This window comes from Sinohyriopsis cumingii, chromosome 17 (genome assembly GCF_028554795.1).
Source record: "Sinohyriopsis cumingii isolate HCF-2022 chromosome 17, ASM2855479v2, whole genome shotgun sequence".
NCBI lineage: Eukaryota > Metazoa > Mollusca > Bivalvia > Unionida > Unionidae > Sinohyriopsis > Sinohyriopsis cumingii.
Genome location: NC_142977.1, coordinates 39,465,258 through 39,477,997, shown reverse-complemented (window position 1 = coordinate 39,477,997; position 12,740 = coordinate 39,465,258). Strand labels below are relative to the sequence as shown.

The following is a 12,740-nucleotide window of genomic DNA, read 5'->3' as shown; positions in this document are numbered from 1 at the left end:
AAGTAGTAATAACAAGATTTTTCAAAATGGCTGCATGGTGGCTATGCTGAATGTCAGATTAGCTTCGTTATCATTCATAACCAACAAGACACCATAAAACCCGATTTGGGATGTGGGACAAGAAGCCATCACATGAACCATTCTGAATGTTAAGTTATGAATGATAATGAGACTAATCTGACATTCTGATCTATGACCAACAGAACTAAAACTGTACAAATCATAAATTACTGCTTCCAAAAAATCAGAACTGGACAAATAATCATGGCATAAAGGACTCTAAAAAAAACATTGCAAAGATCTGACAGAAACAAATTGCCATTGAAATTTTAGATTTATACATGTAATGCCATTTATTATCAGACAAAGCCACTATTACTCTGCCTACCCCTCCCCCCCAGCCCCAAACAAAATCCAATTAAACAACTCGTCTTCAAAAAAGCCACTAATAGAATATCACACCTATCAAAAAACATGGACACAAAGGCCTTTCAATATGGAACTAATGTTGGTGTAAAATTGTTTTGAGTGGTTCTGTGTGGTTTTTGAGAAGAAGCATGTTTCTATTTTTCAAAACAGCAGCCCTATTTTCAGTGTTCTCTCTCTGGTTATTTACCATTATGGTCCTGATATGTTATCATTTCAGACCATGATGCTGTTGAACCAATATGATATGTACCAGTGCCAACATGCTTCCCAAATATATTGGGCCAAAATAAAATATTTATTCTTTCCCCCATCCCAGAACTTATTGTGAAACTTTTTAACACCTAGGTCTTGTATTCCAAGACGTAAGAAATAAAATAAATTTGTACTGACTTTGTGACCCACCCACCCAAGCATGCTGAAATAAAATGAAGAAACAAAATGCTTATTTGATAATAAATGAAAGAAACTAACCTTGTGTTATTTTTTATTCCTTTTATTATCATCATGATAGCATATTACAATAAAATAGATAATAAAATAAATAACCTTGATTTGATAATAAAATGAAAGAAAATAACCTTGATTTAATCCTTTTTTATTTATCATGACCATTAAAGAATAAAATATATTCACGAACTCCAATACTGTAGCATGTATTGCTCATGTCTGATAACACACAACACATTGTTCATTAACATGAACATTGAAAAACAAATCATGTTTGGCTGTACCCGAAGCTTTGAAAATGTTATCCGACTGAAAACTGGATCCAACAAAATTGCTAATGAGAGGGAAACTTTTTTCACCTAGGTCACATGTCCCAAGACTTAAGAAACGAAATAAATTTGTATTGAATTTGCCCCCCCCCCCCCAGCATGCTGAAATAAAATAGAGAAACAAAATGCTTTTTTGATAATAAATGAAAGAAACTAACCTTGTGTTATTTTTTATTCCTTTTATTATCATCATGAGCAATTAAGAATAAAATATATTCACGAGCTCTGTATATATGTAGCGTAGGCTTCCCGTACTGCCTGAAGACAACTGCCATTCACACATGACATGGTGTTAGGTGCAAAATAACCAAGACTGAATTAAATCCAGGTCAAGCATATGACAGTATCTTGCAAATAAAAATCATTATTTTAAAATACCTTCACATGAGTACAAATGACAATTTTGTTTTGCTAGCATGGGTTACAAAACGTTTCATTAAAGCAAGTTTTTGTTGTGCATACTATTTACCTGCAGACATCAATGCCTGTTTGTAATATTTATAACTAAATATGCTTAGCAAATAGAAGCCCAGATGGTGAATAAGTACAACTGGCAGCAAGCAGTAAACTCATTTTTTGAAGTTACTGACAGGACATGAAAAACAAGGGTAATTTTATTACAAAGTAAGCTGACCTCGGAAGCCAACTTTGGATTCTTTAAAATGTGTCGATTTATTTTTTTTATGGCTGAGATTTTAAAAATTAACTGTTGTTCATTTCCATCAGTATTCACTGGAATTTTGAAAATAAATTGAAACAATGGATCAGTTTATAAAGTGACAGAACATAGTGCTTCATGTACAGACATAGACTAAACAGTGTTGCCGAGAAGATTTGGAAAAATAAAATCATTTGATGAATTCATGAAGGCTAGAAGGGAAGATGATCTTGCCAAAAATATTATCATTAACATGGATGAAATTATAGTCTACTTTGATCTTTTTTCTGAATAGATTGATGATAAGATGGGGGTTAAAAGTGTGAGAATTAGCACGGCTGGTGCAGCTTAAAAAGTCTGACTTTAGTCCTTGCAGTTTCCACTTCAGGAGAAGTGGTGTTGCCTATAACAATAATTTTTCATGGCATGGGAAAGTTAAAAAAGATATTCATGCACTAAAAGAATTAATCATATGTGCAGGAAGAGGGTTATGTTGATGAGATGCTGCTGCAATCTATTTAAGAGTTTTATCTAAAGTACAGTTTTATCATTTTTATAATAAAATTTCAGTTTGAGTGCAATATCTGACATAATTTTTGAATGATTTAAAACAGAACATAACAGTGCATAAAAAATTTTACTTTCAAAATTAATTTATGGTGTCCCAACATATGCGGTAACTTGGGGTAAGTACTGTGTGCTTCCCACTCTCTTTAAAGGCCATTCTGTTAAATAAACATTCTGTAACCTGATTCCAAGCCCGATCACTCACATGACACTATTTCTTATTGCTTCTTGGGTACTAACTGAGATAAACTGAGACAACTACCCATTTGTTATGTCTATTGTTTTTTTACTGGCTCAATCTGACTATTGATGCAAGACCTTTAATGCTGGTTCAGTCTTCGTACAGTCACATAACCAGTCTACATTGATATAATCTATTGGTTGTTTATGTACAAGTCATTTCCAATACCAGCTCAATACGTGTGGAACATATTACTTTTCAAGTTAGTAAAATCTTTAATGATCATTCAGTAAAATGGACACACACTATCCAAACAAAAATAACATAAAATTACCCAGATAACATCGTACTTCACTGAAAATACATTTTTATGAAAATCTCCAAGCAGTTTTAGTTTCCACTACAAGTATACCGCCTATTGTCCACACAAAACATGCACTGTAATTACTGTTTCGTACTTGACAATACATGATTCAAAGTCAGGACCAGACAGTTGCAATATTGCCTGCCACCTATGATGGCCCGGCCTTTGTGCATCACCATATGGTGGTGCAATGCTGCCACCTACCACATGATTTCCATAATTAAGCACATGTAAAGAAATTTCAACTGCAGTAGATGTGTCTGTCATTTGCATTTTTAACATAGCTTTAACAATTTTAGTCATATTGCTACAATGTCTGCAGTGTGGCAGTTTAGTGTGATGTCTAGCACTGGGGCATCATGCCAAAGACATGTAGCATTATGTCCCACCCAGCCACATTATGCCGACAGGAGGCTGACCAGTCCTAACACTAACCTCTTAATGATGAGCATGCAGTGAAGCAGCTGCAAGTACCATTTTAATAAGTCTTTGGTACAACTCTGCTAGTGTTCGAACTGCTACCTCCTGTATCTGAGACAGCTCCTCTAACCAATTATGCCACAGGAGCAGTGCTGTTGAAGTATATCAAAGTAGCATCTGATGTATGTAAACATTCTCGCCACTGTGCTTGTTGCAATTAACTTCACCTCATACCTGTTCTCATTCAGATGTATATAGAAACTGTGTAGCAGAGCCAAAAGCAATTGTTACTGTTACTGAGAAGTGCAGTACAAGCTGGAGAGAGAATCCCCTTAATTGTATCTACTCACCAGTTTTAACAAAGACCTATGTTGCTTATTACCATGAAAACAACATCAATGAGAATGAGACATGAAAAACTGCACTTTGAAGCCCCCAAAAGGACAAGTTATTCTAAAAAATAGTGTCTAATGGGATATAAAACTGAAGAAAGAAAACCAGGTGTGGAAATAAAACAGTATGGTGCAATGCCAGCCTAAAATGACCTGTGGAAAATACTAGGATAGTTTCTGCCAAGATCCCACAGGCTTCATTTTATCCAGTAGTGATTGCTGCTAGCAGAGTATGCATAATGGATTCTGGCTTCAATTTGTGATTAGAATTCCACCCTATCTCCACATGCCACTTGAGACTACTGCTTCAAACATAACAATAGGTAAACAAGGTCCACCGACACACTCTACTCATGCCCCTTATGATATACAGTACACATAGAATCTTGGTTAAAAATGAACAAAATATAAATCTATAATCAGTGACATGTGCAATTTTAAACCATGTGCCATCATTTGGAGCAAAAAAAGGCTGACTATAGTATTAACAAATTTGTACAATGTGCAGTGAAAACCATGCATTCCAACTGTAGGAATCTAAAGCAAAAGTACTAATTTTGCCTGGGGATGGGGTGGGGGATTACTCAAAGAATAAAAAGGACTCAGTGGAAGATTGTTTCTGTTGTTGTTTTTTTTTACATTACTTATATATATAATTAAGCTTAAGCAACTTTTTGGATGCCATTAGTGAAACTTACGATAGCATTGTCTTTTTTTAAAAATTTCTGAGAATTAATTTCTATGAATCATTTCCTTTATTTAGCTGATTAATGTAAAAAATAATAATCCATATTACTGATCTAAACTGCATAAGCATTCACTGAAGACAGTGATTTTACTATTATCTACTGATCACAAAATAAAAAATTCCATACTACACTGAGAATAAATGGTTTTGTAATAAGAATTTATTCCATAAAGTATGAGTGTGTGTGTGATTTAGATTTGTAAAGAAGCTTCATCAATTTTTCAGTCTAGTCTGACCGCATAGTGTGGCAGCTGCTAGTACCATTTTTATAAGTCTTTTGGTATGACTCGGACTATAATCGGTATTGTGTCTCAATCTGAACTTGGAATATATTTTTTTTTAATGGGTGCCTATTCTTAATTATATTACTCATGGTTATTATTAACGGGTGAGTACCAGGTACCCGATGTCATCTTTACTGCTAAACCCTGCCTAAATAAGCATTTTGTTCGTGATCAGTGGCAACAAAATGCTTTATTTGTATTCACACAAACTTCTTAAAAATGACACTTGGAGCAAAATGTCACAAATTAGTACTTAAACTAATAATAAAAAATACTTTCTGGAAGAGCTTTGCAATATCTGTCATGAGGGCTGAGAGAATGTACTGTGCCAAATGAAGCTATATTTGAATCAAATAAAAAATAATCCATACCAGCATACAAAAAATATTTAAGTGATCAGTACTAACAAAAATGTGATAGAGTGACATCCGAGCCCTCTAATTTCAATTTGCATCCCTCCTCTATTCTATGTGAAGTGCTTGTCTGGATAGTCAAAAAAAACAAACTAATATGCTATAGACAATGCTGATGAAATCTGAAATTTTATTTTCAGGTTGTTGAAAGTCTGGTGAATTATTATTTATCTCCATGTCCCTTACATGTCTATTTACCATACTTTTATCAAAAGTTGTAAACTTGTGTACAAAGCGAAACACGTGACCTATAAATTGGGAACAGAATGCCTTGATAACCTATAATTAGACTGGCTTTAATGTACATATGATTCCATTAGCAGTATGACAAAAATACCATTTTTAAGGCCATATAATGAACCATTTTCTAGTTGAAATCTACCACTTTTGAAAATTAACAGATTTGTTTTAAAAATTTGACAAAAAAGACATTTTTACATGCTTTATCCATGTATTACTAACACCAGTGAGAAACATTGTACTGGAACTGGAACTGTTACAGAAGTTGTTGCAGCAGATGTGTGGCTGATTAAATGGACTTTTTTTTTTTTTTTTAAAGGTAATGTGTACAGAACAAGCTGTGAACAAATCATCTATTGTTCTAATCACAGGTGCTTGATGTGAGCCTGATTACCCATTACCCTCCGATTTACCCCGTTCTGACATAGGATCCTATCATACCATAAGATAATATCATACCCTCAATCTCATTCTGCAGTGCAAAAGAATCATGATGGCTTGATGAATAGAAAAATATCTCAGGACTAAAACAAGCCATAGACTCAGGTCATGTGCCTTCAAAGACGAAAACAGATGAAAATCAAGGGTTAAGTGTGGAACAATGTTTATGAAAGTTACTTACCTTGTGTCTTTTATAGTATGAATGAGAGGGTCCTTTCTCAGAATGGGTCATCAAGGTAATCTGAGAAAATTTGTCACTTGGTTGTTTTCCTTTGGGTGTTTTTTTAACACTGAGCTCGCGTCATGCACCTGTGGTTGTATTCTGGAGAATTTTGGCCAAATGTTGGATGTTTTTTGAAGTGTTGTAAGTATTTAAAAAAAGAGACCAAAGGTGGTCCATTATGAATTTTGAATCTCTCATTAAAAACTGGCAACCCTCTGTTGGAGGTGAGATAAAAAGGAAAGACTAATCCCCAAAAATGACTTTGGCAGATAAACTTGGGTAAGTGTGTGTGTGTGTGTTTTGATTTTTAACATTGCTTTAACAATTTTTCAGCCATATCACTAAGATGTCTGCAGTGTGACAGTTTATAGTGATGTCTAGCACTGCAGCATCATGCTGCAGACATGTAGCATCATGTCCCACCCTGTCACAGTATCCTGACACCAGACTGACTGGTCCTAACACTAACCTCTTAATGCTGAGTGCCAAGAGAGGCAGCTGCAAGTATCATTTTTATATGTCTTTGGTATTACTTGGCTAGGGTTTGACCCCGTGAATGACCTTCTCCAGACACCCTAACCACTATGCTACTGGAGCAGTCCCTAAAAAAAGTATGTAAAAAATGAACAGAAAAACCATTTAAAACAAGATATGATTCTGAATCTAAAAGTTACAACTCAAACAGAAAAGAGCAAAAACTTGCGAACCTTTGCATCATACTATGGTCCATGGTGGAACTTTGGGCTAAAATGTTTGGATAATAAATCCCTTGTACAAATATAGTTCGGAGTTATCAACCTTTATAACATCAAGGAGTCACCTTCCAATTATTGTATCATATTCCAGGATGGAACCACATTAGTCTGACGTTTCATAAATAAAGTACAACGGAATCTCTGACAAGATATTGGTGCTATAACTTATCATAAGGAGTGTAAGCGTGACAACAACCCTTCGCTCAGGATTAATGTTAGTCTGAGTTTCCTCTGACCCTTACCACCCCTTTCTCGATATCTGATATTGATGTTGGGGTGAAGGGTCAGAGTCCATTGCCTACTGAAAAGTTGGAATTTGCCTCGGACTGTGACTCAGAATGCAAATGGCGAGTTTGAGATCAAATTTCAGTGGATTAAAGGTATAACCAATGCTTTACTCACTATTTCTGAGAAAATAAATCATATTCCTATTGATTTCATGCAGGTATATCTTAATGAGAGGTTGTTAAAGTTTGCTAGGCTGGCTATTAAGTGGCTACCCTATGCCAACACCAAATGGTGTCTACAAATTCCAACTTTTTGATAGGCAATGGACTTTGACCCTACACCCCAACATCAATGTCAAATAAAGGGGTGGCAAGGGTCAGAGGAAACTCCGACTAGATTAATGTGTATACAATGCGAGGACAGTCTGAATACTATCAGCAACTATATGTATGCATGTGTGTGTGTATATGATGTATGTATGTGCAGAGTGACAGATTTGTTTGTACAACTTTTGAAAATAGTAAATAACATTTTCATGATGCATTCATTATTCTGAGAAAATTCAACTAATCTATTGATTCCACATTATTAAATTTCCCTAATTTTAAAAGAAAACACAGATTCTGCACCGTGTTTGGTATAATTATTTGACCCTAACGCATATTTACTGCAGGGTAGAAACTGGTAGAATGGGCTATTTCTTTCTGTAAGAAAGGGTTTGTGACCATAATGGTGAAAATAAAGATTAATTCGCCAGACTGGATTCATGCAATGGTCATCCAAGAGTTATGCATTGGTACGTTACTGTCTTCTGAATGGATATGTGGAGTTTTTCAGTCTTCTTGTGATTCTGAAGCGAAAAAAGATGCGTGAGACAAGTAAAATCTAGCGGAGGGTTGTGGTCAAGCTTGCACTCCTAGTCCTACAAAGTAAGAAAAATCACGCAATATTTTTGTTCTGGGGGTGATGGGTCTTACTGCCTAACTAACGGCGCTGTGTAGCGTGTTTTGATGTGTAATAAAGTCAAATTTTCAGGAATATCACACACAAATGACAACCAATAATGATGCTTTTCAACAAAGTTATGCTTTTGTTAGACTTTACTTACTCTGATGTCTTTTCTCTAATAAATTCAAATTCTCGCAAAAGAAATGGACTTGTTTTCAAGTTTCATTGGCCTAAATTTCAGTTGGCTGGAAAGTGATGAAAGCTGGGAAAGCCAAAATCGGGTTAATTTGACAGAATATTCTTTAACAAAATGAATAAAAATATATTATGCATATTGGAACTGTGAGCAACGTTTCGTTTTGTTTATGAAACATATCCTCCACATCAACCTATTTCGATGTACCTTGACCATATTGCATTGCAACAAATTCAATTGTATGTCAATGAAACATGAAAATGCATCCATTTGTTATTGTCATATTTTGAGCCCACCAGGATAAAGTCAGCAAAGTAAGTATATTAATTACACAAAAATTAGTGGAAGAGTGTTGATATAGGCTGCCAAGTGAGTGAGATATATTCCTGAAACTTAGACTACTCGTTTCGATGTCAACCGACATCGACACAAGCTATACAAGGCCGTTTTTTGGGTACTAAGACATCACACAAAAACAAAAACATGTGCTGTCTTACATTGTAGGACTACTGACATCGGAACACGCTATACAAGGCCGTTATTTGGCAAGTAAGACAGCACTAAAACAAAAACATGTGCTATATCTTACACTGTAGGACTATTGCACTCCTTGTGTTATAACAGTTAAGTTATTGTACCGATAAGGTGATTTCATGTCAGATATTCCAGGGATCGTCCTGGGCTTCGCCAATGTCGCAAATTGCGATTTTTTTTCCTTATTGGCGACGAAAATATCCCATCTGGCAATTTTTTTGGCGACAGACTTTTTGGTTATTTAATTTGTACATACAATCATGGATTTGAACTGGATACATTAAAAGGGAGAATGAAAGGAAGCCACAAACTTGACTAAGCAATGCACTGAAATCAATCTGTTACACAAACGATTCTTTGTTCGTATTGACAACCCCATCTTTACAGTGTATTGTTACATCATAATCTGCTATGCTGACATCTGGGCTGAGTACTGTATGCTGTGATACTGTCAGTCATGCTACCGAACTATACCTACAACTGACTGACTTCTGAAGACGCGAATAGAACAGATACAATTAATTGAATGGCTAATCCTTCTGTTGTTTTTTTTTTTTTTACATATACCAATATAATAGTTTTGCTGAACCTTCATAGAAAACTGATAACCTTTGAAGTACCGACTACTGCGTATAAATACAAAGCAAATGGAAAAAATCTCAGTCACAATTATATCTGTCGCCAGTGCAGCATTTTACTCATTGATCTTTTCCTTTTGCCATCAATCCATGTTATGGCTGCAGAGACTTAAACTCCGCAACAAGAAATAGCACAAAAAAACAGTTTTGCATAATTAATAACAATTATTTATTTCTCAAAATACAGGAGTGAAAGAATCCCTAAATTGGGTGTGAATTTATGCTTATATATACGGTCTAATATTGCCAGGTGTTGACTCATGTAAGTTTCATTCGTGGGAATGGAGATCATATTTTGCTTGTCGAGAAAATTTATACAGCATTCAGTGATCATTCTTGGGAATTAGGAAGCAATTCACTACAAGCTTTGTGAAGCTAGCCATAAGGGGAGGGGGGCTGCTGAGAGACTACTGGTGTCACCTGTCAGCACTGTAGACTGTGAACGTGGATTCAGTAAGATGAACCTCATAAAAACTGACATCAGAAATAAACTCTGCATCTCATCTCTCGAGAATTTAATGAGAATCAGCATGTACAGGTGTGAAAAATTAGACTTTGAAACTGCATTCAACAAGTGGGCAGCCCTAAAATCGCGACGGATCTTCATGTAACACTGTGTAACATTTTGTTAATGCTTGTTGTAATTAGAGTATTAACTACCCATCTTTTGTAATTTTCATTGCCTGTTACATTAATAGACTAAATTAACACTTGAAAAAATGTACACTACTTGATCTGGCGACACTTTTTGAAAATTGGCGACCAAATATTGAGGTTGGCGATTTTTTTGGCGACAGCTTTTTAAAAGCCAGGACCATCCCTGTATTCCGTCGTACTTTATTGATAAAACATCACACTCCTGTGGATGGAACGTAAAAGGGCAATATTTATGCTGAACGATTGCATTTCTCCGCGTGAATTTATGTGTCCAAACGTACAACAAATGAATAAAAAAATTTTTCTCTTCACTTATCAGCAAGACAGTTACTATGCATCGTGTCCCCTGTGGTCCCTACCTGTTTGTACCTAGCATACAGGTACAGAAGATTATCTGAATCTAGTCGGCTTGTATTATGTCGAACATAGTCTGTTGCGGCATGAAATATATCCTTTAGTTCGTTTCCTGCCATCCCAAACTTTACCAGTTCCGAAGACTTAAAAATACGGATCACTTCTATTTAGGCATTATGGGATGGTGGACAACGTGCAAGCTGTATTTACCTCCGAAATTGAAGAGCTTTACAACGTGCAAAACTAAGGGCTTAGACCTAAACAAGTAGAGTTCTATAAAAAAAATATCCTCTGTGTGTGTGTGTGTTTAAAATTTTAGGACATCATGATTAGCAGTTGTTTTAGTTCTCCAGATAAATTAAGTATTTATGATGCAAAGCTATACTGATTTTTATCCATATTAGTGTCGCAATAAACAGAAAGACAAGTACCGGTATTATTTTCATAACATCACAGTTAAACCAATTACATATTTTGACTGAGAATATGATCCAGACATCAGAATGTTAAAATGTTTCCAACCCACTAGTGAGACTATATGATGAAGCAATAATTTACAGGACAAATCAATTTCCAAAGGACCAACATTTTAAAGTATAACAGACTAATTGGTTTTTGTTTACATTTTTCATGACAGTAATCATCGATTGTGTTTTCACAGTTACATGTTCTGCCTTGGTTGAGGTCATGAAAGACTCATTGACCACTATGGCATGAATGTGCTCTCATACCCACGTGTAAGAATTAATATATATTTACAGTGTTTGGGACTGTCATGTTTTAGTTATGTATAAGAAACTATACAGATTAAATTGCTTGTTCAAAAGGCTATAAATATTCATACCTATTAATGACTATAATGATGTACACCAGGTTCTCTTGGCATCCGTCCATCTACAGGAGATGATGGTGTAGCTCCAGAATAAGTACACCATTGTACTAATAATTTAACTACAATGTATAGTTTCTGATGTGCATTTGAAGTTACATGACAAAAAACAAAGTGAAAAAAATAGAAACCTACACCTTAAGCACCTATTCCAAATCGGAGACATCACACCTGAATTTGCTTTCTTATGGCCATTCATACAATATGTAATTGATTTTTATCATAAAATTGAAGAAAAACAGTATGGGTAGTATGGCCATTCTGGAAGAAGTAAGGAAAACTTAAGGGAGTCTGATAAAAAAAGTAGGAAAAAGTAGACATTCCTTGGGCCACTAGAAAGACATAATCTATTAATAAAAACAGACAATATCTTTTATAATAATTACCAGCTAAACTAAAATGTATGGACAGTTATTTCTCACATATCTGATGATATCAGATAATTAAATTAAATGAAATAAACCCTAAGACTAATTTTACAAAATGATGTAAGGTGTTTTTTATTTTTTGCTACAGAATTTCATTCTCTATTCTATACATGTATAACAAAATTACATGGAAATGAAATATTTTGATTCTCAATACACAAAGTATAAGGTTATACAGAACAGTGGAGGAAATTCTTGACCAGTTTTTCTTTTGATAAATAAAAGACATAAGTGTGATTTGTTTAGCTCTGTTGGTCATTGATCAGAAGAGCATGTGGGATGACCTACTTTCCACAGTGCATTATCCTTCTATCCATCACCACAAATTTGTTAATGATCCTCTTCCTAAAAACTACTTGTCAAATTGTCACACACATTCCTTCCATGGTCATCAGCCCTACATATTAATTATACTGCTCAGAGGTCAAGTATTCAGCCCTACACATTAATTATACTGCTCAGAGGTCAAGTATTCAGCCCTACACATTAATTATACTGCTCAGAGGTCAAGTATTCAGCCCTACACATTAATTATACTGTTCAGAGGTCAAGTATTCAGCCCGTATACACATTAATTATACTGCTCAGAGGTCAAGTATTCAGCCCTACACATTAATTATACTGCTCACAGGTCAAGTATTCAGCCCTACACATTAATTATACTGTTCAGAGGTCAAGTATTCAGCCCTACACATCAATTATACTGCTTACAGGTCAAGTAGTCAGCAATCATATTAAATTTTGTTATTGCCGCATATCCTGAACTTAACAGATTATCATATCAACATGCAAACGAGGGCCATCTTGAAACTCTTATAATAGGGTTTTCACCCAAAGATTTCTATAGCTTGTTGGTCCTAAATGAAAATGATCCCAAACTTACAGCCAGCATGGCTGCCATTTGTTGAAAATCTTGTTATCGCTACTTTTTCTGAAAGGACAGTCATATTCTCAAAGGATTTTCAACAAAAGGATTG

General features: G+C 35.1%; 1 protein-coding gene across 1 annotated transcript in view; it reads right to left on the bottom strand.

The window, feature by feature from the left end:
- The window catches only part of LOC149778465 (acyl-CoA-binding domain-containing protein 6-like), a 55,092-nt gene extending 44,445 nt beyond the window's left edge, over positions 1–10,647 (bottom strand). Inside the window, exon 1 of the mRNA XM_089939310.1 lies at positions 10,452–10,647. Within this exon, the coding sequence (XP_089795436.1) occupies positions 10,452–10,565 (114 nt within the window). The 5' untranslated portion in view covers positions 10,566–10,647. The remainder of the gene's footprint in view (positions 1–10,451) is intronic.
- Between the last annotated feature and the right edge of the window lie 2,093 nt (positions 10,648–12,740).